At 48.4% G+C, this 25,648-nt stretch overlaps 1 protein-coding gene across 1 annotated transcript in view; it reads right to left on the bottom strand.

Annotated features, from left to right (window-relative positions):
- Window positions 1–18,677, bottom strand: part of ITPKB (inositol-trisphosphate 3-kinase B) — a 69,685-nt gene extending 51,008 nt beyond the window's left edge. Inside the window, exons 1-2 of the mRNA XM_052805322.1 lie at window positions 18,329–18,677; window positions 15,758–16,844 (exon numbers count right to left, since the gene is read on the bottom strand). Of these exons, the coding sequence (XP_052661282.1) occupies window positions 15,758–16,681 (924 nt within the window). The 5' untranslated portion in view covers window positions 16,682–16,844; window positions 18,329–18,677. The remainder of the gene's footprint in view (window positions 1–15,757; window positions 16,845–18,328) is intronic.
- Between the last annotated feature and the right edge of the window lie 6,971 nt (window positions 18,678–25,648).

Raw genomic sequence — 25,648 nt, 5'->3', positions numbered from 1 at the left:
TACATCATCAAAAAGAAACACTCTGTTTCCTTACAGACACAGCAGTGGTAGACATAAGTCCCCTTGGCATGAACAACAGCCCTGATCTAGGAAGAGAAACTGCAGTAATTTCAAAATTGTTGGCTGCACTTTCACAAAATGTACTCAAACCATTTTTTCCATTGATCTGATGACTCGGGTTACTCAAACAGCTCCTCAGCCTACTTCCTGTTCTGCTGGAGAGCTCAGCAACCCCGCTAAGAAACAGAGAAAAAACCCAAATTCTAACTTTATTTTGAGGTCATCAGAAATAGCTCTGGTGGATGGTTCCTATTTTTGTTCCAAAAATGTATTTATAACTTTACTCCCATCAGTTGGCACAGCAATCTGATCTGTCCTGCTCCCTGAGATGCCGGTTCAGCACAGTTGGTGAGCTGAGCCCATGCACCACTGCCAACATGGTCCTCAACTCTGAGCACAAGAGACCTGCTGTAGGAAGAGAGGGGAAATTCAGTCTTTGTGCTACATTTTGCTGCTGGTCTGCCGATGCCGTGCTTTCCAAAGGATCCCTGACGGACCCAGCTGGGAGGGGGATTTTGTAATGCGGGCAGCTCTCCATGGTCTAGCCATTTATATAAACAATGCACTAACCCAGCCCATCTGTATTTCATGTTATTCTGACTCTGGATCAGATTTAGCCCTCGTGCAAGCCCACCAGACTCAACGGAGCTACAACAGAGTTGATTTGGCCCAATCTCATTCCAGTCTTGCAACTGAAATGAAGTGATGTTCTAGAGCCTCGATTCTTCTCCATAAAAATGGGAGGGAAGTGTAGTTCAAGGAGTCAGTGAGCACTGTTCGCTGGCCCTGGTTCCTGCAGTAGCAAAAGAAGACAGCAAGAGACCAGCAGACAGCAGCAAATAAACACTTTCCAGTGAGATCAGCTGGAACTGCTGCTGCAAAACCAGCCGCTGAACCTACACCTGGAGTCTCCCTTACTTTTCCAAAAACTACAGGATGTTTTCGAGGTTAGTGGTAAAATCTGTGGCTTTTCATTACCCAATATGAAAATTAATATGTCTTAGGGGTTTAAAGGGATTAGCAGGTATTTTCCAAAGTATTTTATCTTTGGAGAATTTATTTCCCAAAATTCTAATGCTAGCTGTGCTGCTTTAGAGATGTTAAGTGCCATCACAGTGTTTCCTGGGCCAAAGTTTGTTTCTCAAATCCCCACTCTGTTCAATAAATGCTGACACCAAGTAATAACATTCAGTATGTGTGTTGTAATGTGTGTTATGTTACAGCTGGCCGCGCTGTCTAAACTGACTTGCAATTTAATTCCCAAGCAAGTAACTTAATTGCATAGTATATGGAAACTGTTGCTGTTATGCAAGCCTCTGTTTTCTGACAATAGCCAGTAAAGCTGCTTTCCTCCCTTAATTTTATACCCTGGAAATATTCTAATTCTGTTTGTTATGCCAACAGTAGTTTTAGCTAGTTTTCCAAAGGGAGCTGCTCTCCAGAAGACCATCTGCATGTCGTACACAATCTTCAAAACTGCCCTCCTGGTGCGATTTCACTGAAGTTAACCCTGCAGATGGAGCACCTGAGAAAAATGCACAGCCCACAGATACACCCAGTGTCCATGCCTTTGCTTTGGGGATTATTCCCTTTAAATGTGTAATAGGTCTAAGGATGCACTAAAAGGAAGAATATCCTTGCCTCCTTCCCCTTGGGGGAGCAAAGACACATACCTATCAGCTGGAAAGGAGAAAAGTGAACACTGCAGCATCTTAATTCAAGAGGCAAACTGGAGAACGTGTCAGCGTATCCGATGAGAGTAAACTGAAATCCAAACACCCTTAGAACTGCTAGAGAACACTTGGCGTCACTTCACACAGCACCTCTGCACCATTCAATGACAAGGCGGTTTAGGACAGTTCAACAACCCTGCTCGGTATTTCCGAGCAGCGTCAGAGCCTAAGATTCCTTGTCAAAAGACATGTACAACCTTCCATAGATCATTACCCAAATGCAGTTGTTTAGCTGGAAAGTCGAGATTTTTGCTAAAATCTTACAACCTGCACTGAAGTGCTGGCCAGCAGGCTCCGCGCTGCCTCCCCACTTTAACACAGCCAGAGCTGTTTTCCCGTCTCCTGGCAGCTGCTTGTGTCAAAGATCTCTGAATCACCTTTGCAGAAAAAGTGATTAGTTTTCAAATTGTGTTTTATATAAAAAATTGACAGGGGAGTGATGTGAGCCTCCGTGTGCAGTCTGTATGGTCCTTGTTCTTTGGTGACTGCTAGTACCTCTATCTGTGCTCCTACCTCCAGATTTCGCCTGGGAGATGAGTTTGAATTTCAGCAGAGATGGGAGAGTCGAATGTCACCCGCTATTCCAGGCGTCACGACTCACGTACAAACACGAAAGCAGATTTCACTTTAGTTGTGTACGGGCTTTTTGTTTTGGCTAGGGCGGGGAGGGAGAGCTGGCGTTCTCCATTTGTTAAAGGAAAGCTGAATCGGCTTACATGCTCTGCCCTTCTGGCCTTTCTTTCCATTCAGCCCATTTCTCGACCGAGAGAAGCAGCTACTTCAATAGTCCATTTGCCCACTCCTGCAGTTTTAGCATGAGCTCTGCCTTGTTGTCACAGCTGCCAGCTCTTGCACTCAGGTGGCTGAGACTCCGAGCTTTCATTTTTGGAAAGAAAGTATGTTTCTAGCCTTCTGGCTTGCAGAGAAAAGACTGAAAAATTGCCCTGACTATGACTTAAAGGCATAGAAACTAGGAAAACAATCAAACAAGCCCAGCACTTCCAAAAAAACCCTGAAACATTTGGTGGTTTTTAAGGCAATCCTCATTGTTTTGGAGAGAGCTTGAGTTGGCAGTGTTTTAACAGTAAATGCATGGTCGAGGGAGCTGAAGAGCTGGTACACGCATGCTGGCCTCGATTCCTTGTCCCACTGCAAGCACTAATCACCCCCCACTGCAGGGGGACCCAGAGCCACCACAGACAGCAGCAGAGCCATCCCAGCTCCCATCGCTGCCAGGGCCAGCACGGAGCACAGCCCGCTCCGCCACTCGGCCACTGCCAGCCCCTCGCCTCTACACGCCTCGATGATAAAAATGTCCGTATTGTCCACACCATAAGATCCATCCTTCGGTAACACTAAAATTACAGCGGGCCAGAAAAATGCTTACAAACCTTCCTATTGCAGGTAAACCCCAGGATCCTCCCACGAATGGAAAAGGTCTTTCCTATGGCCCCCGCCCAAGAGGGGCTGCTGTTAAAAAGTTTGCTGTCCCACACTGCAGCATCTTTTTTCTCCCTCTTTTGTGCCTGAACCCTCCCAAGGCACAGAAGGAAGGGGCTCAGAAGACAGTCAAGGTAAATCTCAGCAAAGGAGGCTCTGCTCCAGATGCCAAGGGATGGACTTCAGCTGAGGAAACGGCGCAGTGTGTCCCAGCCAGGCAGAAAACACAGCGGGGAAGAGTAAACTTGACGATGGCTCATCATATAGCAAATGCACGTGTTCCTTCCCCTCTGCCCGAGGAAACTCTGCGGCACGTTTTGGCTACAGCAAAGTAATTACTAGCTGTTTGGTCGTTTCCCTTTAATGAATCAGTTGAATGAGACCAGTGTGAGTGCCGGGGGAGTGAAAGTCTTCCATTCAGCTGTCTGCAAACTCCAGCTTCTCTGAAGATTTCTAGATCAGATTTCAGGGCCCCAAGAGTTTGGGTTATTTTTCTAAATGAGGTTCGACACTGCATCTTCCGGAGAAGCTGCCAGTTATCTACAAAACCTACAGCTCTTATTCATTCGATACCACAGGTTTCAGTTTGAATCACAGCAATGTGTGGTTGACCTCAGATTAAACTAAAGTACTTGCTCCATGGCATTAGACTTAAAGGTTGGCCAGCACGGGAGCTGGATGGAGCATGGATTTTTTTACATCAGAGCTCAACCAAAAAAATCGGGGAGAGGAGATGTTCCGGTTGGGCTGAACACAGCTAAAATCATGGGGCTGTGGAAGGAAAACTCCAAAATGTCTCATATGGAGCCAAAGCAAAAGGAGGTGTTTCATTTTGTGTTATGTAAGTTCTAAAAAACCTTTTCTTCTTTCAATGTGTTTTAGCGGTGAGGTCAACTTTTAAGTGAAAAATGCCATTTTGAATCAAATCTACATTTCAAATGCTTGCAAAACATAAACAAACCATTCCCAAAATGAAACGGTTCATTCTGAAAGTGTCAGAATGACATGCATTGCTATTTTTAACATCCCTCCCTCTTCCCCCACCTCTGTATTTTTTTCTAGGCCAGAACTATTCAGAAAATGTGTTTGAATTTGTGAATCATTTTGACTCCCCCTCCCCCTTGACATTTGCTGGAAAATTTACTCTCTGCCAAAAAACTGTTCTTCCAGCTCCAGCCAGCTCCTACAATCTTCTGTCTTGCTAGGGTTTGTCTGGATGGGGCTGGGGGTCTGACTGCTTTGGGGACACAGCACAGATGGTCCAGAGGAAGAGTGGGCCAGAAGGGCAAACCCCAGCATCTCTCAAGGCAGCAGTAGGCTCTGTGGCATATAGCAGCCCGACCCTCCACTGTGCCTGCCCTGAAGAAGCCCCAAGACACCTTCTCCTGAGACCAAACAGGGAGTTGGACTCTGACAGAAGCCACCACGCAGAGGGAGTTCCTCATTGGGCTGCAGCTTCTGGGTATTAGGGGAGTGCTTCAAGTTTTGGTTCTCTTGGAAAAATCTTGCATTCAACACCAGGCCCCTGAAGGTTAAGGGGGTGTACCATGGGGGCTTGGAGCTGACTCCTATCAAGTTTACGGAAATTTTGGCTTTGGATTCGACGGAAACATAACGGCTCTGGGGCTTGCAATGCAATACAGAATCTTGATTCTTCACAGCCTGGCAACTCGTAGAACAATTTATGCCTTTGCAATGCGAGTGTAAATGTTACTGCTCTCATTTGTGAATGTTTTGCTCCTACCCTGAAACTTTTAGCAAGTGGAAAACTTGGATCTCTTTCTCTAGGTCCTCACATCCAACCTATCTGTAAGTCTTGCAGATTTTTTCAGGATAACATCCCTAACAGAGACTTTCCAACCTACCCACCCAACTAAAACTCACCTCCAGGGCTCATCACCTCATGTCTCAATTTCACATCTCAATAGCCTTTCCTCTGCAGTCTTGCTCTGCAAAGATCCACCAAACCCACTGCTGAAAGATTGCTTTTCAAATCTGTCATTTGGCCACTCTGCAGCGCTCTCAGCCTCCATACCTTAACTCCTTCTCCTGAGGTGCAAGTCTAAGCTACTTGGCTTTTCTTTCAAGGCTGTGATTTATTCTATTCCCATCACTTCTTATTTCAGTGCTGAAAGGTCAACTCCTGCGTATGCTCAAGCATGAGATCAGCCTATATTAAACAGGCTCCTCTGAGCTTTCTCCCTTCTGGGAAGAGTTCCCATCCACAAGAACAAACCTGGGATCTGGAACTGCCTTTAAGCTGCCCAAAAGCTCAAAGACCAAATATCAGAGCTGGTCAGGCTATACAATACAGGGACGGACAAGAACAGACAAGGTGGTATCGTGCTACCTCTGCATTTCCCTCTCATTACCAGCCCAGCACCTGGTCAACGTTATGGTCACTTCCAACCACCTGGACTCCCACGCTGCCTTCCTTGGCTCAAAAAAGCCATTCCAGCAACAAAGGGTAACATGAGAAAACAGAGACCTGAGGAGAGAGGCCAAGCCTTTTCTCCTTGAGATGAGACATAGATGAAGGGCTGCTAACGGTGGAGGAGCTGAGCTGTATCCCTGGCTTCAGACCATTTGTTTTAACCTTGCTGTGCAAGGGAGCTTCCAGGAGAGCCAGACAACATTAGTTGCTCCCTCCTCCAAGAGAGGGTCTGTTTCAGTTCAGAGTTGCTTTTCAAAAGTTTATCCTGAATGTAAGAGTTTTACACAGCCTTTTTTTCAGCGATGGTACATCTTGCTCAAAAACTGCGACATGCACTGTTTGTGTGTGAAGGTGGCAACGTGACACCCGACAAGGCAATTCTGTTGGCTTTGCAAAAAGATCAAGGTTAGTTCCCACTCTGCTAAAAGTACAGAAGGGAAATACAGGATTTGTCAAGCAGAGAGAGATAAACTGGATTGGGAACATTTTATATACAAATTCCTAGGAGAACATTAAAACAATGGAGCCGGGAAAGCACACTTGTCAGGGTTTTTTCAAACAATGGGTTTCATATATTCTTTTAAAATACAACAGTAATTCAGGTGGATAGAGATAAGACACAGTTCTAAAATCTCTTTCCTTTGTTTCCTTTCTGGACGCCCTGGTCTCCACCCCAATAAGACATTCCCACCATGAAACCCCAGGGTGAAGGGCTGTCAGTGCTAAGTAAATACAGCTCCGAGGAGATAATAATTAGCATGCTCTTTCTGAAGCTGCTTGGCAATTGCATTTCCAAGTGCCTCCTACTTCTGTGACCACATGCCTTGCTTTCAAGGCATATCTATTAATGGCAGCGCGAGACTGCCCGAAGCAGCAGGAATGGGGGTTGCTGCATGGGGGTGCAGCTGTGTGCCAGTCCCCAGCAAGAGCAGGATGAGATGGTGGGACTCGGAGGCCAGCGCAGTGCCAGAAAGCGGTGCCCAGCTCTCCTCCTCCTCATGCTGCCATGACAGGCACCTACCTGGGCAGCGGACACTCACTGCCATCTCATGCTCCCATCTGCAACAGCACGCAGAGGTGGAAATACCACCCCGGGGCCTTTCATGGTCACTTTGTGTGGGTACTGAGGGCAGCACGAGGTACGAGGTGATGCTGAACGGGACCTTCAATGGAGCTAAGCTGATGCTATGCAGGCATGGACAAAAAAAAAGGAATTGGACTCCATTTCAAAGTTCAAAGAAATGTTTGAACCTGTGGGCACTGATTCAGGCTCATCTCTAATTATATCCCAAGCTCAGCCTTTTAAGCTAGGTCTGTAGTCCTCAGTAAGGGCCACTTTGCAGTTGTTATTTGAGTTCCTTGCCAATCTGTTGTTGGATTTTCCACTTGACATTATTAAGGGATTAAGTTGTTTGTCTCATCATGTTTTATCTGCCCTGTTCAGTTTCCTACAAACAGACTTTAGCCAGATCAGAGAAGATAGGAGGAAAAAAAAAACCTAACCCAACACTTTCAAGATATAATCACGGTTCGGGATTTGTCGTTATTATTGTTTAAATTTATTACTTTGGATATGTCAACTTTGCTGACTCCTTTAATCTGGAATGTATTAAAGAAAGCATTAGGCATTACAACATGTCATTGGATTATACTGTCCTGATTCAGCTACAGCTGTGGAAGAAATATATAACAGGAGATCCTGCGGAGTTATACATTTTAGACTTAGATCATCAATTGCCATAGAGAAGATAAAAACAAATGTAGCTGAGCCTGGAAAGAATGTTGCTAAAATTGGAGAAACATTTAATGTGAGTAGCCTAGGGGTGCAATAACTTTGCCTGTAACTTAACAAAACCCACCCACATAAAACATACCAAGAGAGATTGCAGATTGGACTCTCTGATCTGCAGTCTGCCAAAAAAGCAAACCTGACTTTTTTCCCCTTCCTACAGATGCAGGCTTGAATGGTCCCTGCAGAGTGTTAAATATATATTACCCGTAATAGCAACCATATTACATTTGAACATGTTGCTAATTCTCCCCCGGCTGCTCTGTACCTTGCTTGCGGTGGGAGGATGCCCCTGGGTATCGAACAGGGCTTGTGGCTGCCGGCAGAGCAATTCCTATGGTCCACATGGTGAGAAGGAGCTTGCTCGCCTCCCCCTCACCCCTGCCCCTCCTCGGCACCCTGGTCTTCTCTCTTTTGAGGGGTATACATGGGCTGCCTCAGCCATTGTATTTAAGTACCCATTTAACGAAAATGTTTTGAATGTGTTTAGCTCAATGGGAAAAAAGCTATTCCTATGCCTCTCCAAAACGCCTTGTCAAAGTACGGCTGCAATGAACAAGGCTCAGCAGTGAGCTGAAGGCCAGGCTCCGCTCCTGCCCTTTCCCAAGCAGCAGGGATCGGAGATTGTTTAGCGAGAAATGAGAAAAAAACACTCAACCGTAAAATGCACTTTCCCAAAAGTCCCCCCGCAGCTCTTTCCGTTCATAAAACTCCTGTCCCCAAAGGCTCTGAAGCACTGTACCTATCAACAGGCAAAACCCCTGTGGGGACCGCATCTCTGCTTCATTAATTCAGTTTAACATGGATTTACAAGATGTAACTGGATACATGCAGGGGACAGCAAGGCGAAAAACGATCAAGGACCAAATATGCAGCATGCTCCTGCTGGCTTCAGTGGAGCTACAACAGCTTTTATCAGCATTTTATCTGACCCTAACAAAAGGAGCAAATTGTTTAGCAAAGGAAGAGGGTTCTTTGATTCTATCTTGCTGCAGACAAATTGCCCAAGCAAGGGCAAAGGGACAGGAAGCGAAGGGGGAGGAGGAGGAGGTGATGCTGAAGGTAGGTGCTGCCGTTGTTCAGCCCTCTGCTAACTTCCACTCAGTGCCATGTTTCTGATGGCCCCTTCTGCAAACACTGATGGGACAGGGGCAAGAGGGTTGGGCCTGCTTCCTGGCATCGCCATCCTACCAAGACATTGTGCTGGTTATTCCTGGTGTTGATATATTGGTCTTCATTCAGGCAAAGCCCAAAGCATTCAGGGGGAGGGAAGGGAGTTTTGTGACAGTGAAGACTGCAGGCTGAGACCTCCACTCCGCTTCACACGGTCCAAGAGCCCTACTTTTCAAAACCCCAAGTACAAGACTTAAAGTCAAGGATGAAAGCCCAGAAGCCAAGGATGAAACCTGAGGCAAAACTCACATCAATTCAGCGAGGTCCACACCACAGCAACTGCAGGTGCCGACCTCTCTGCAAATCCAACATGTGAAGCAAAGAGTGAGGAGACAATCTGATTCTGTCCTTTGAATCAAACTCATTAAAACGCCCATCGGTATGTCACTCCAGAGCCCATATGTGTCTTTCAGGGAGACGAGGGATGCTTTACTATTACTTAAAACCGCAACAGTGCTGAACACTAATGCAGTTCCTGTTGTGTAGTGCTGATCAGATAATACACTGTACGGCTTACAAGAAGTCATAAGTGCTAAGCACTTGTTGTTTTACCCCCTAGTTCTCCTTCCAAAAGCAATCCTTGTGTTTTGGCTAGCAATAAATCTTAGATCTGAAAGGAAGAATTGAATTCCTTCTACTAGGCTGTCTCTTTTTCTACATCATTAATGAAAAGAACGTTCTTTACTATAAAAAACTCACTTCTTTCTTCTCACGGCTGAAATGCATGATGACATTGAAATAAATATTGTGAGAGGGAAAAGGCTAATATGGGTCTTAGCAGCTTGCAGCAGCTTCAGACTCCAGTATTGCCTATCTCTGAGAAACTAAGGTCAGAAAATGCCAGCACTCAATCAACACAACCCGTGGCTGACTACGGCAGTGAGGATCTCCACAGGCACGCAGCCATGACAGCAGCTCTGTGGTGGCGAACTCCCACCGTGGCTGGGAAAGAAGAAGCTGCAGTCTAAGTTTTCCAAAAGCTTCCACCAATTCTGAGCACGTTTGTGGCACATACATCCAGAGTGAAACTTGCAGCCAGAGACCCTGAACTTCTGAACATACCCATGCCAACTCATGCTGAAAAGCACTGCTGGGTGACCATCCCTGTTACAGAGTGAATCACACATTTTGCTGCCTAAACACTGATTTAAAAAGCCAAATCAGAGGCACTTGCTTTTCAAGCTGGTAGACCTCAGACTGGAGTAGCTTCCTGAACTACTTGCAGCCATTGTGCAGGCTATGCATGACCTGGCTTTTTATGTGTATGAATAAGAATAAAATTTTGATAAATTTTACAGAAGACATTCATAAGTACTTTAGAAGCAGATTTCTCTGTCTTAAGCACACTCCTGGGCTAGTCCTCAAGATCCCATCAGAGTCAACAGAGAAGAAAGGTACCTTAGGAGAAGACTTATCCCGAGGAGACCTCCAAAGAGGCTGAGCAAGATGGATTCCATAAAAGGGCCATTTCAAGTGACCCAACAAGTGTGGAAGCCCACACTCCCTGAAAAGTCACATTTGAGAATAGGGATTAGGCTGCGAAGTTACTCACTGATTTGAAAATGTTAACATTTTGTTTTCACTGTCTGTTAAATATTAACATATCTTTCTTAGAAAGCTTGGCTGTGCTTCACTGAAAGAAAGCAGGTCAAATTTACTGCACAAATTTACCTACTGGTATAAACAAAATCATCTCTAACAATTACAGAAGACTAATCTTAGCCGAAGCAACATTTAACATCATACATAGATGCCATTATTTCTCTAGTGAGTTAGAACAGATTTACATGTAAAGAAAACATTAGCTCAGCACTGGCTTTCAGTCATCACATGGCATGCGAGAGCTCGGTGCTGCATTAATATTTTCTTCACATGCAAATCTGTCCTAACATATTATAGAAATAATACGGAAAACATGAGACAGGTGCTGACTACAGTTTGATTGTTTTTTTGTCATTGCAAGGCTCTAAAAAGGTAAAGACAAAACTGTAAATTTTCCGCTGATCCGGGAACTTCACTCTGCGGACATTCAGCTTAACACCCGAAGGGTCCAACCAGCCAAGCTCCTGACATCCTGCGATTCCCATCAGAAGGGGAGGAAACCTGGCTGTTTCCAAAGCTGGGGACCCTAAGGATGATGGGCCTAATGTTTGTTCTTCTTGCACCTCGGAAATGCTTTGGGCTTTTTTCCCCTTTTTATGAATGTTTTCAGTGTGAAATTGTTTGAGAAACAAAATATGCAAGAGACAACAGCTGTGCCAGCAAGTGAGATCCCCTATGAAAAGGATCTGCTATGTGCCACGTAATTCCTGCACTGTCAATCATGGAAAATGTGAGCAGAGAAGAAACCCTTCCCAATGAGCTTAAAAGTGCTGATGAAAATGGACTTGAAATAGCACCGCTTGTCTCTCATTGGGTTATGACAGCATCTTCACCTAGCCTCCATGGGTGGGAGCCCATAAAAAAGCTGCTTATTCCCCAAGAAGGTCACATGAGTAGGTAGAAGATAAGCTACCAAACAGAGAATGATGCTTTGTGAACTCCCCGGAGTGCACAGCCTCCATCTACGAAGAGCCTGAAGCTCTGCCCAGCCCACCGGGCACCAGGGGCTCCTGATCTTGTCCCAGCAGACAAAACATGCCATGCTGCCAAGTTTGCTGAGCATGGTGCTCTGAGAGTGGAAACACAGAGGTGTCCATCTCATTCTCCTCTTCCTCCTAGTGTTCCCACAGCAGGGCTGAAGGAGGCTCCATCCTTTGGCGGCTTACCCGGTGTGCTAAGCACCTTCCGTGGGCAATGATATGCATTACTAGAGTAACAGTTGCTCTTCAGAGCAAGCAAGCAGGGCCCTCATATGCTAGACGTTATATTGATACTAAATTGGTGATACCACTCACAAGCTCATAAGCTTAGGAGCTTTTAAGACAAACATGGTGGGAGGAAGGAGTAAAATACATAAAAACAGTCAGCATAAAGATACACATTCACGGGGTTTGCATGCATCACCATAGCCATGTGGTCATGGTTTCTGTTACCTCCTGATCACAGTGACAGCTAGGAAAGGGAATGAAAGTGTATTTAATTTGATTGATTTTTATAGGAACAAATCAGGAGTGCTGTTGTCAGCTTATGCCTTGGAACATCTCAAAGAGAAATAAGCAAGGGTCCCACAGGCCCTTGGCTGACACTAACCCTATCTAAACTTGGCTCCTTTCAGAAATGTGTTACAGCCATTGTGAGTCAAACAAATAAATCAATTAAAAAAATCACCTGTCAGCAGCAATGCCATTAGCTTTTTCCAAAAGCTCTTGCCATTTTGCACAGGTTAATGGAAGTCTCTTATTCTGAGCAAGCTGCTCTGCCTGTTGAAAGGAGAAGCGGTTTCACAATGTACTGAGAGTCGCTTGATTACTATTCTGCCGTATGTCCCAGTGTTTTCATTTTCACAGTGGCTGTGGGAAAGTCAGGAAGAGGAACACCGCAGTGTCTTGCACTGTTTTTTCCAGGAGGGTGGTTTTTTTTCCCCTTGACATGTCTTTTTTCTATAGTAGGTACTTGCACAATTTCTGCCTTTCCCTCCACTCGCCTGTTGCTTTGTCTCTAGTTGCCAAGGAATTGACAAACTAGGGAATTTAGGTCAATGAGGACGACTCATGTAATGACCAGCATTGGAATATCTTTTCCTTAAGGGGCACAGCCAGCTTTCAAGACTGGGGCCAAGCCTCCTGTTGCTGAGTACACCTTGGTCTATCAGCTCTCCCTTGGGAAGAGCAAACAGAGTCCCCCAGGAACAGCAAAACTCATAGACTCGTGTTTTCCCATTGAAGTCAATGGGAGTCACAGCTGAAGGGGGCTTATTTTCGGTGTGAAATCCCCCTTAGGAGCCAGGCCGCTGTCTCGGGCTACCTGGTCCACTCAGAGCCTGGGACAGGGAGCACGGTGGGTGAGCGGAGGCACCCGCTCCTTCCCCAAACTGCCCACGCTGCTGTTGTGGCAGGCGTGTAGCAAGCGCTGCATTGTCAAACCGCAGCATCCCCATCCCAACATGCTGCCTGGACAGGCTGTCCCTCCCACACAGCCCGAGAAGTGTAATCACTCAAGTGCCTTTGAAACCTTGCAAGCATCAATAACCAACTGTGGGGTTTCTCCAACAGCAGCCCACAGCCTGGAGAAAGCCACAGCTGCAAAAGCCCTTACGTGGAGGTTTACTCAGACCTTAAGTGGGCTTGCAGTTAGGTAACAGCAAAAGATCAAATTGCTCTTACTGCCACTGCACTTCAGAAGCCTGCTATGATGATGGCAGGGTCACTGTATCCCAGCACTGCGCAGCCCACTGGGCACCAGAGCACACCAGGGATAGGCAACATACTGAGCAAACTATTTCAATAAACAAAGGCAGAGCCCATATCAGCCACTGAGCTGCTCCAGGTCACAGAGTCCAAAAAAGTATCCAGACTTCCTCCCTCCCCTTCGCTAGGCAACATCATTTTCTTACTGGCCAATTTGCAGGCCCGACCGCAAACGAAGTTTCCTACCTGAAGTACAAATGGAGGACAAGTCCGTGCCAGCCAGAGGGATCTGCCCATTTCCCGGGGATGCCAGGAGGAACTACAAAAGACAGCCGGACATCCCTAACAGATTTGCTAAGCCGGACAGCCTCCAGAAAGGAAGGGCAGAAGCAAGCCTGCTGTTTATCAAATCTGTAAATATGCTATGTGAGATACGCAGTGCAGACCATATCTGCAGCAAGAACTGCCTTCCTGTTGCTCGTCATTACCTCTCCTCCAGGTACAATAGCCCTTCCCCTGTACCAGCAGCACCTGGTGCAGACAGGCAGAGCTCTCTGCCTGCCCAGCATTTATCTACTCAACCCAGAGGCACAAGGTTGGTTTCTGTTGGCTGAGATCTCCCAGAATTTATTTTGACGGAAAAGCATGAGTTGCGGAGAGAGCTTCTCACACATTGTCCCTCATTACACAACTCATTTCCAGACCATGTGCGTTGTTAAAAGGAAATAGTGAGTTCATGAAAACAAATGAGTGTGCAACCTGAGACTGCTTCAGTAGCTGCCTTCTGCTGTCATTTAAAAGATGTTGCCAACCGGTACACAAAGTTGGGTGTTATTTATATGAATCAGCTTTGAATTACTGGGCATTTGCGCACAATCCTGCTGAGAAGTTGACTATAACCTGCCAAAGCCAGTGATCAGCCCTGCACGGGACCTGTGGAGCCCAGCGGAAAGTATCATTGTAAATTAGCCCAGCCACTCCTGCTGAGACGACTCCAGCACTGAAACACAAAATCAAGTGCACCTCCGCACACTGCCTGACACATTTTGGACCAGATCTTCATCTCATTTAGCTTGGAGTAGTCCCACCGAGCCCAGCAGAGTTACTCTGTTCTTAGACCTGATCTGAGCTCACTCTGATCCAGGCCTTTTGGCAATACAAACGAGCCTTGCCTGTTCACTGCTGAGCCACCAGCCTGGCTGAGCTCGCTGGAGGCCACCGGAGGCTGTGCAGAGTCAGCTTGAGGCTCCAGGAAGCTTTCCACAAGAGCATCAGGCATGATTTTGCCCATCAGCGAACTGTTTTCAGCAGCAAATCAGTAGGATCTGGCACTAGGAACAGTCATTAGTATGGAGAATAGAGCAGAGATTACTACAGCTCATGCACACAAAACCAGGAGAATTTAATCAGCAGAGGGATTGTAGCAGCTCCCAAAGGGAGCAAGCTGATTCATCAGTTGAGAGCCCCAAAATACAAAACTGCCTGCAAACACGATGAGCCACAGACTCATAACTTCATTAACTGTGCTTTTACTCAACTGCTTCTCCATCCTGAGCAGAACTGAGCCTGAGTTCTTGGAACAGGACAAAAGAAGTAGAAAAGCAAAGACATTTATTTCAGCCTGCTGAGTGTTTTACAAACCACAGTCTGTCAGTTCTTCATGAGTTTGATACCTTCACTTTACTTAGATGTTTCCCTGTACCGGTTTTCCTCGTGTCATTGAGCTTAGCAAGAGTTTCGCTATCATGTGTCTACAGAAAGTTAAACATAGTGAACCACATCACTGAAAGTTGACAGGCCTTTATCAAACTCCTTAAAATTAAGGAGCCACTGGGTTGCCCTGTATTTTTCAGGGTCTGTCAGTGTGAGGCTCCAGTGCTGAGCCCAAATCAATGTAATGTCTCACAGCCAGAGGATGGGAGAGCCCACGTGATGGTCGGAGAACCTCGTGATCGGTACCCTGGGGTAAAGTTGTCCAAAGCCCTCTGGATAAATGGTGTGGCAGCTCAGAGCAAAGCAAAGCAAAGCACGCTTTGTGTGGAGCATTCAGACATGGAACGAACTCCCCAAGTGACGCAAGATATCCCAGGAGTGTCTGCCTTTGGAGAGCGCCTCAAAGCCCTCCTCTCCGAGGAGACCTTTCTGCTCTAAGGGTAATACAACACTGATGCTTTCTCTCACCTGAAGACTCCCAACCAGCCCCACAACAAACAAAGATCCAGAAACAAATGAACTTAATATAAATACCTAATAAATATGTGCTTACCTAAAATATAAGATACCCTACAAGCAAAAAGTTTTATTCAAAAGGGGAATTACCAGAAATTCTAGAGATTTTTGCTTCCATGTGAAAGGCACACAGACACTATGGTGATGGGCATCAGTATAAATTTTAACAGACAGTTGGCCCACACAGTTTTGACTCCAAGGAGGAAATAAATTCTCCTCTAGGCTCATGTAAATCATGGGAAACCTCCAGCACCCAGGGAACCTGTGCTGAGGGAAAGCTGAGGCTCGTAACCACATCAGCTGCAGAAGGCTGTAGTCCGTGGGTGCATGTTAAACATGCCAGCGGGCACGCTGCAGCGCCGGGGAAGCTCTGCAAGGACTGTGCACAGTGGGATGGGTACCACTACTCTCTCCTGCGAGCAGGGGATTTTCAGACTAGGAACAGGGATAAGCTTTTCACTGGAGGAAAAGCAAGCACCACTGAGCAAATGGGAAGTTTCTCTGCAGACCTCTGCTGCGACAAACCTCTGCCCTCCTGCTGCAGCTGTGCCTTGGAGGGGGAATGCTGCCAGTGCTCACCCCACCTCCCCAGGTCTGGTGCAAGACTCACCACTCGGGGCTTCTGCTGGTCCAGGGTCTGCAGGAAGGCCGGTGTCTGGTCCAGGGTGCGCTCAGGGTCGCTGGAGATGTCCTCCTCGGACTCCTCCCAGGATGAGGAGAAGCCAGTGGAAGAGGCTGAGGACGATGACAGCTTCCGGACGGGCAGGCTGCCGGGGGGCACGGCGCCCGCCTCCTCCTCCGGGCCCCCCAGGTCCGTGACGATGACGGCGGGAATGCTCCCGCCGATGGCTGGGCACTGGCCCTCAAGTCCTGTGGGGGCCACCACCACCTCGCCTTGCCGTGGTGCAGGCCCTGACGGCTCCAGGGTGGGGCTGCTGCCCTCCACCAGCCCCACAGCTGGGACCACCATCACCACCGACCTCCCCAGGGGCTCTGCAGTGCTCGGCCAGACCTGCACCCCAGCAACATCGGGGGCCTCACTCTCCCCATAGGCTCGCGGCCGGGGTCTGCTTCCAAGTCCCACCATTGGCGCCACGGGGCTGGCGGGCCGGGACCGGGATGGCCGGGGGCTCCGCGGCAGCTGTGCGGCAGAGCTGTGCGCCTGGATGTGTGCCTCGAAGAGCCCCACTTTCTGGTTCACCTGGACGTTGTGCAGCTCCCGCTGAAGTTGCCACGCTGTGGGGGGTCCTGGCTGCCCCTCTTCGCCCCGGCTGCCCCGCCGACCCCTGGGGCTGCCTGGCTGCCGCAGGGGCTCCTCGAGCGGCGGGAAGAGGAAAGCGGGGCCACGGCGCGGGGAGCGGGGTGGCACAGGGGCCGGGCTGAAGGCAGGGAGCGGCCGGCAGCTGCCGGGTGTCTCCGGGCCCCTGGGCAGCACTTGTCCGGGAGGAGGCGGCGTCTTGCTCCCTCCGCTTGTCACCTCGCTGTTGCTATTCATCATCACCAAGCTATTGAGTGCATAGCAGTACACGGCCATAGTAGTCAGCCGGGGCGCACAGGGGGGCCGCCGCCACTGCCGCCTCAGCGCTCAGGCTCCACGGCGCTGCTGAGGGTCTCTCCACGCTGGGACCAGCAGCATCACCGGGAAGCAGCAGGGGAGCTGGGCTGGACCTGGCCCGCAGCTCCATAAAATGGGACGGCTGGGGGGGAGAGAGAGAGAGAGAGAAAGGCAAGCAGTGAGAGTAGCTCTGCGTCCCCCCTAAGCTCACCCTCCAGCTGTGCACACAGCTGGCCGGACTCTTCCCTTCCTATGTGTCCTCCCCAGTCCCTGCACACACCTGCATGCAGCCTCAGTGTGCCACCCCTGGGGACATGGCCCAGCCTGGTTGTCAGAAGGGTCTGAGCCAAGAGGAAATCAGGTTTGGTGCTGTTTCCCCTCTTTCCTGCCTTCCCTGCCCCCTCTCCAGGTTGCCTGTCGACGCAGCCACAGCAGCCGTGTCCGAGAGGACATACAGTCAGCGGCCATTCCCGCAACTGAATTAGGGAGTTATGGCCAACTGGTGTGAGCTGAAAGTTGGCAGCTTTCAAGTTTTGGCCCCAAAAGCTGACATTTTCTGAAGAAAGGGAAAAACTCCAAACAGCTTAAATTTGCCACCTTCCGGTTTGCCCCCTACAACCAAGATCAAGTCTCAGGCATGGATTTCTGTTCAATGATACATGTGAAGGCTCCTTGCTTGCCCAGTTTTGTACAGTATGGGTCCACATCTCCACTACTCCCCTAACTTACCATGTGCAACAGCATGGCCTCGCACATTTTCACATGTGCCCTGTCTAAATGTGCCTCCCCTGTGCACATCTGCCTTCTGGGGCATCAACTGCTGCAACTGCCTCCAAGTCATAGCCCGCATACAGAAAGGTGTGGTGGTGTTTGCCCTGTTGTGTGTGTGAGTGTGTATGCATGTGAGAGAGACTCTGCTTTTGTAGGTGGCTCTCTGTGCCCCTCTGTACTTCAGCATGCCTTCCTTCACGTCTGTTTGCTCCATGTCCCACCGGAGTTGCAATCCCCATCCCATGCTGGCGCATGGGAACCCATGAGATCCACACAAATGCGCTGCCTACATGAGCGTGCAGGCTTGTTTACATGCATGCATGCTAACTCTGGCTATGGGTGTACACGTCTTTGGAAGCACTTGTGTGCGATGCTGTCAGTGGTACCCCTGTGTGTCCCCCTGTGAGGCTCCTGGCAGGTAAAGTCCCCACAGGTCTAAGCACAGTCCCCAGTGACTGTGTGACCAAAAGGCTCCCCATCCCTTCAGGCGCTGCTCAGAGACGGCATGAGGCTCAGCAGAGCCCAGGCGACCCCTCTTTGCAGGGATCCCCGGCGCTGCAACGCTCCCAGCACTCTGGCTCAGGTGCGAAACGGAGCACCGGCACGAGGTTCTCGACCAGATTTTGGGTACGGGACAGCCTGCTTGGGGCCAGGGCAGGGTGCGGGACAGCCCGCTCGGGTCCGGTGCAGCAGCCAGCCCCTCTGCTCACCCCCACCTCGCCCCTTTCTCCCCGCGGGGCCCGGCGGTACCCGCGCACCGCCCGCGGCAGTCCCCTGCGCGGCTGCTCGGGGGGTATCCCGGCGGAGGGGGCGGCCGCGTTCCGTCCCCCTCGTCCCGTCCCCGTCCCCGCTTACCTGGGAGCAAGATCCGCGCCCGCCCTCAGTGCGCGCCGCCCGGCAGCGCCCGCCGGCGCCGGCGGCCGCAGGGCGCTGCAGAAAGCATCTCCGCGGGCGCGGTGCACGGCCGGGAGTCCTGCTCTCTCCGCGGATTCAAAGGGCTTTCCTCGCCCCGCGGTGGGGCAGGGTGAGGCGGGGAGGGAAGGGGGGGGGAAGCGCCGGGCTCTCCCCTTCCGCGCTTCGGCGGCGGAGGCTGCGCGGGCGGCTCCGCGCTCCGGCCAGGTCCGCGCCGCGGCCCCGGCGCCCGCTCCCGGTGCGGCTGGAAAGGCGGAGAGAGGAGGAGGAGGAGAGGGAGAGGAGCGGCGAGGAGGAGGAGGAGGAGAGCGGAGGGAGGGGGTAGGAGAGCAGGAAGGAAGTTGTGAGCCTGTCTGGGGTTGAACTCAGCGGAACAAGTTTCTTTTTTTTTTTTTTTTTTTTGCTCAGTCGGCGCTGCTCGGCTGGAGGGAAATACTGAAAAAAAAAAAGTTTCCATTGTTAACTAAGAAAAAAAAAAAACCACACGACCGCCGCGTTTTGGCCGCTGTGGGTTAAAGATACACGAGCCATTTTCCACCCCCGGCCGGCCGGAGCGAGCGGTGCAGGTCCCGCAGCGGGGCCCGGCACCGCGGGGGCGGGGGACACACACACATCCTCCCGCCTTTCCTCCGCATCCCAGGCTCCCTACGCCTGCTGGCCTTCGTATTCCTCCCCTGGGCACAGCGGTCAAGGCAAAGGGTGCTGCCTGCAGCCCTAGGAACGCGGAGCTAAAGGCCACCCGTGTCCCTGAGCGCCCAGCTCGAAGGCACGGCTAGCCCGGCCGTTTCATGCCGCATCCCCTTTCCCCCAGGCACAAAGGCTCAGTCCTGCTGCTTTTCAGCCCGTTGGTCACTCACACCAGACCAAAGTTGGTGCAAAGCCCTCCCTGCCGGGTTGCATGGCTTTGGGTGAGCACGTCCCGTGGAGGGGAGATGACCCCCACGTCCCCAGACGCCAAACACGAGGGTTTTAAGCACATCCTCTGGCTGTAGCACGGCCCCAGATTTAGGCAGGACTGTACCTAACATGTCCAGGATGCCGTCCATCTTTTTTGGTTCAGGGTAGGCCACAGACAGCACTTTCTCAGCTCCTGCGGCCCCCAGGCATGGGTCCTGCTTGGCAGAGGCTCTTGGCTGTGGTACAGCATGATTTCTGTATCAAGATAACTCATTGGAAATAGTTGTCTGTATGTCAGCACTTCAGGAGAGCAGGCTCTGCAATTTGCTCTCAAAGTAGTAGTCAAGGTCAAACCCAGATGGCAGTTTTGGGGTTTGTCTGGACTGGCCAAGGGAAAAAAAAAAAACAAAACCAACAGCAATTTGTCTCTGCTAGGATTTCACAGCCAGGAATTTCCCCTAGAGAGGGAAATTGATGTCACAGCAGATCAGCTTTTTGTAATTAAGACATAACCTCTAGAGCATAAACAGGGGCAGAGAGGTCTCCGAATCTGCAGAAGGTGTGGGTTGCCAATCCCGCAGGCAGACAGACAGAGACACCCAAAATGAGCTTATGTTTGTTTTTCCAGTAAGAGAAATGCTATTTTGAATTCAGTGCAGGAAAAGAGATTTTTAGACTCTTTCCACTCCAATCCGTTTCCTCAGTGTCTGTGCTCAGTCAGGAGCTGGTCTTTCATGAAATAAAGTATGTGATCAATCTTTCTTAGAAAAGTCATCCCACTGAGTATAATGGCACTATTCATGGGCATAAGCTTCCCCCTGTCTGCAAATATCTGCAGATTCTGGTTCTCTGTTGCTCTCATTCCCTTGTGTCTGCATACACATGTCAAAAAGTAGGAATATTTGAATGAAATAATAAATCCAGGAATACATGCAGATAAGCAGGGATCTTCTTTTTTTAAAACAGCTGCACTATGCTATGCTAATAGCATCTGCATGTACTTGCAAGCACTACTGCACATCTGTGTGTGGATGTTTTGACCGTTCTTTGGGGTTGTTTAAGAGTATTTACACCAGCATAACCACAATGGGTGCTTAAAGCACCTTCTTAAAGTCCCACAGATTCAAGCACTCATCCTATCAGAACAGGACGAAGGAGTGGTGAATTCACTGCAGCATGTTTACTGACACAAAACTCCCTATGGGAGACCTGGCCTTAAAACACGGCAGTATTTTTGTCGTGTAACAGAAATATGTGACATCCAGAGCTAGAGCTAGAGCTGTTCTGTGGGCATTATATACAATTACAAGCTTTTCTTTATGAAGGAAGCGGCTAATAAAAGTGGAAAGACGAAAAAAGTCTAGGGATAAGTCTTTGACTTTTCAGAATGGGTAGGTACAGTAGGGAAATAATTGTTTCCAGATTGGAGCCAGGCAGCAGTCCACATTGTATAGTGAAGAAAGAGCAGACAGCTTTCAGCACACTTGTTTCCAATCAAGTGGAAACCAAGCATCTGAGGTTAGCCTAAATGGAAAGCATGAACTGAAACAGGTTGCTAGTCTGATCCAGGGACAAGGACGAAGGCAAGAAAGGAGACAAGTTTCTTTCATAGACACAGACGGATGTCTCCGGGCACCAGCACTGCTATAGTTGCTTGATGCTGCTGAGGAGCCTTCTCTGTGGCTTTGGCACTGTTGTGTTAGGTGCTGTACAAAGAGAACAAAAAGATGGTCCCACTCTGACTTGCTTGCAACCTCAGCATACATTCTTCAAGTAAAAGTCCAATGATGGGTCTTAAAAGATCTTGTGTCTGCGTAAGTCATGTTCTTCATTTCAATTTATACTTCCTGTTTCCAAAGAAAATCCTTGCAGTGCTTGAGGATACGGAAGCAGGCTGGGTTAGGACAAAGAGCTGACCCAGCCAACTTTTGTGTGGGCAACTTGTCCTTATTCAAGACAGTGGGGCCATTAAAATGAACAGGATCTTCCACTTAGGAAAGGCATATATTCACTGCAGGATGTATTTAGTCCTGAAACAAAGTGAGGACAGACACAGAAGGGCATGGAGCTGTCCTAACTGTGTAACATCTCCCACTGACACACTGGCTATAAGCGTTTGGGGAAAGAAGTATCACAGCTGTCAAAGTTAATGGTCTCCCAGCACCTCTGTGTACTTGAAGGGAGATACATAAATTATCATGCCTTATTTAAAAGTAGTTGTTCTAAATGTGCTCGCTGTGCCCAGTGAGCAGTGTGCGTGGCTCAGCTGGGCTACGGCTGCTTCGCCCCTGGGTCTGGGGCTGCCGAGCGCAGTGGGGTGGTGGCTGTTTGAAGGACCAGCAGGATGGGCCTTGCCTGTGTGAATGCATGGGGGGAAGAGGAGGTTTGGCTGCCGGTGGGAGCAGTGGATCTTGCAGCAGGAGCACCTGCACCCCACTGGAGCTGGATGAGAGGGCTGTTCGGGCAGGAGGGGAGATCAGCTGCGCAGGAAGAAAATGTTGGATAGGAAAAGTGGACAGTACAGCCAGAGTAAAACAGAGTTTTACTCCTTTCAACCTCTGCCGTGACCCTAGCTAAAGTTTTTGACTGTTGCTAAAGCCTGCTCCTGGGCACAGCCCTCCAGTGCTAGGGGAGCCCTGGCAGACCAGAATGGTGCTGGTAACCCTCTCAAGCACAGACAGAACTGTCCTTTGTTACTTACACCCTCTTCCTCTGGAGCCAAGGTCCTGGTTCACATCTCGAGGCTTGCCATGCTGAGCCTGGGATAGTACCTAAAAGGTTGCCAGAGCATGAAGATGAAGACAGTGTCGCTGGCCTCTGGCACAATGATGCTCACATCATTGTGAGGGCCTGAGGCTTGGCAACAGACTCCCCAAGACTGAGACGTTTTGCAAGCCTCAGCACTTTCCACTCTAAGTGCATGGTATATTACTTCCCCTGACCCGCTTTCCTTAGGGAAAACCCAGAGAGACATGTACTGATTTCAAGAACCCCATCCCCAATCCAAACCACAGTAACAAGCAAAAACCAAAACAAAACCCCAAAACTCTTTACTGAAACAAGGTCCTGTTCTGCAGAAACACCTCCTTCCATGGAGAGGGGAGAACAGTTGCATGACAGATATTGGTCATCCTATTCACGTAAATCCTTGGAGGCACTCAATTAATATGGCATGGGCTGCATTATAAAACTAGAACAAGACAGAATGGACCACAATCTTCTTAGTATCAATCCAATTGTAAAAACAAAACAGAAAAAATCTTAACAATTTAATCATAAAACAACTACAATCCTAAAGTACCCTCCTCCTTCCATTCTTCCTTTATTATAAGATTCATTTTTTAAATTATTACTCTCAGTCATGTTTTGGACTGGTTGGACAAGACAGCCTTCACTGTGTTTCAAAGATGAGTTGTCCAAACTGTCACTGTTCATCCAGTTCAGCATCAGAAGGACTGTCAGCATCCTTGCAGTGGAAGTCAGTATTTTATAGCATTTCCTCACCAGTGAGTTGAGTCTTACAATCATGTAAAATACAGAAATAAATGGATAAACACAAAGTAATTCTATAGTCAGCAGACTGACTTTATGCCAGTGTGACGGAGAACAAATCTGGTGAACATTTTACAAGAAAAAGAACCACAGAAGACTCAAGAGGAAATACAACACTGAATTATGTGCCGAGAATTGTCTACATTCAGGCAGGTGACTGTCACAGGCATGGCACACTTCTGGTCTGGCTGGGCTGGCAGGGGAAGCGGAGGCCTGAGAAAAGGGCTCTGGATCTTGCACTAGCCCTTTTGCATTGCTTCAGTGGCAAAACAAGTCAGAAAGACACTGTTTTTCCCAGTTCTCAGTGACCTCCGAGCTAGGTTATCTGGTCATTTGCTCCCCTCCCATTATGCTACAGGAACACATATGATGGCAGAACTAAGCAGTGACTGGTTAATATTTTTTGTGCCAGCTCCTCTTCAGGGAGCAAGAACACAGGGCTCTGCAGAGACACCTGTAGCAAGTCAATGTAATTTAGGGCAGCCTGTGTATTGCACCCATGTCTGCCTGAGCTTGTATGTCCACCTAGAGCACAAAGGAACCAGTTTTGTTCTCTGGGATACTCCTCCACACGTTCCTGCCTGCAGCTTGCCCCAAGTCAGATGGCTTGGCACAGCCAAGAAAGCCAGCCAAAGATCTCGGCGGTCTGTTCCTGGCTCTGCCCCTGCTGCGCTGTGGGGTGTTAGCAAAGTAGCTTATTGCCTCTCCGCCTTGGTTCACCTGCCTGTGAAACAGGCAGTCCATACTAAGACGTCCTGTGTCTCCCACGGTATTTATGGCTGTGACTTCCCTGAAGTTTCATACACACTTGGGGTCCCTGGAGGAAGGGATGCATACATTCTATACATCCATGCACAGCACACATATGCAGAGCATTAGTGCTGGGCTAAGAACACCAGCTTGGCTCACAGGCTCAAGGTTTTGCAGCAGGACTTTGGAGAACTGTTACAGAGCTCAGGAGATTAAAATGTATGCATGGAAAATATTATGCATAGCAAAGTACTCTAACAAGGAATTATATAAACACGACAGACAAGAAAGTTTAGGAGCTCCAGAACAAGCACAAGATGTTACATTTCCTCTTGATGCAATGCATATATGTCAGTGGTACCTTTATTTTTCCCTAAGCTAGTAAACTCCCCAGGATGAAGATGTGAAGGTCTGATGTGAATGCCCACTGGTTTTATGTCTGGATATGCCCAGCAGTTTCAGTGCCACCATTCCTGTTTTTTCCTGGTGCCAGAGAAGAGCCCAGCTCTGCAGTCACTATGTGCCACAGCTGTGGTCCTCTGCACTGCAGCCAGGCTTTACATTGGCAAGTTGGCCCACGGTTGCTATTTGCTGATAATAAGAATACAAACACGTGCATGTTTGGGGCGTAACCCATGATTCAGCATTAATGTTTCCTTTTTTTGCACGGAAAGAACTAAAGGCACTAGGAGCACATGAAATATGTATTCTTGAGTTTTACTGAGGTTCAGTAAAAATAAAATTATAAAAGGAAATCCTTCCCCATTGGACCCAGAAGCTACTAAAAGTTGTACCTAGGTCTGTGGTTGAGGGGATAAAACAATTAGAATTCAAATACTGCTTCATTGTCTGAAGAGGTTTTTCCTATTTATGGGTCACAGTTATTCCACTAGACTGTGACCACATAACCATAATTGGGCAGCTTTGCATTTGTTTCAGATAGCTATGATAATGGCAGGAAAAAGACAGGCTATTTTTTAAGTGTGCAGTGTGTCACATAGACTGTTTTGGGTTTGGTAGTATATGACGAGGATATTCAGCCTCCAGGGCTGTGAGATTCCACTGCACCTTTTAGGGATGAGATGAACGTGGAATCACAAGAAATGCTGTCCAAGTTTCCACTCTGTAACGAGTGATCTCTGTGTTTTGAAAAATGGAAGAGAGAGGGCACTGAAGAAGACATGATTAATAATTTTAAAGCCCATACAGGGCAGTGGGCATTTAATTTAAAAGAAAGCATTTTGCCTCTCTCCAATAATCTATTTTTGCCTGTGGTATAATAATACATTTTAAGCATTTACCATAATATTTCTGTGATGGACAGATGTTTACCTTTGTCTGTTCCTATTGTCTGTGAAAGGAAAAAAGCTGAGCTTTGAATGAGTGCAGCACAGTTTAATAAACTGGCAGATCTAGGTTAATTCTTCATAATTTTGAATAGCTAAAGCAACAGAGCTATGAAAATATTCCTAAATGATGTTGCCAGACAACAGTGTATTATCCGTGCTATTTTCTGTACCTAGCACTGTTCATTGCCATGCAACAAATTGCAAAGGTCAGCAGACCCTGACCCTGAAAAGCAGCTGTATTATAGCAGTCACTGGAAAACACCAGTCCTTGCACATAAAATTGTTTCAAACAAGAACATCTTTCCCAGACAGATTGAGATCCACACACTGGATCATGCTTTTCCTCTGAACAACTACAGGCGAGTAAAGCTCTTATGGAAAGAACAGCATACATGTCCACCTCAGAAAGTTTTCAGCCCTATCACAAGTTTCTATACATACATACATACCCAGGCATAATAAGGGTGCATTTTAATAGTCCCAAGAGCAGCTTCTCCATCCCCAACTAGTAATAGAGCTTTGTCTCCCTGCTGCTCCCTGCCCCTGCTCTGGAGACATCCGCTCATGGAGCTGTGAACTGCTCTCTGAGGTGCTCTCCAGTTCGGGATTTGAGCAGCAAATTCAGCAATGCAGCATAGTTTTCCTTGCTGTGCTCCCACCTCCTCTGCCTGGTATGCCCAGGACAAGGCTCCCTCTTGTGCTGCCCTTCCTCCTC

Source organism: Harpia harpyja, chromosome 13 (genome assembly GCF_026419915.1).
Source record: "Harpia harpyja isolate bHarHar1 chromosome 13, bHarHar1 primary haplotype, whole genome shotgun sequence".
Classification (NCBI taxonomy): Eukaryota; Metazoa; Chordata; class Aves; order Accipitriformes; family Accipitridae; genus Harpia; species Harpia harpyja.
The sequence above is the reverse complement of the archived record's forward strand: the minus strand, read 5'-3'. Positions and strand labels throughout refer to the sequence as shown.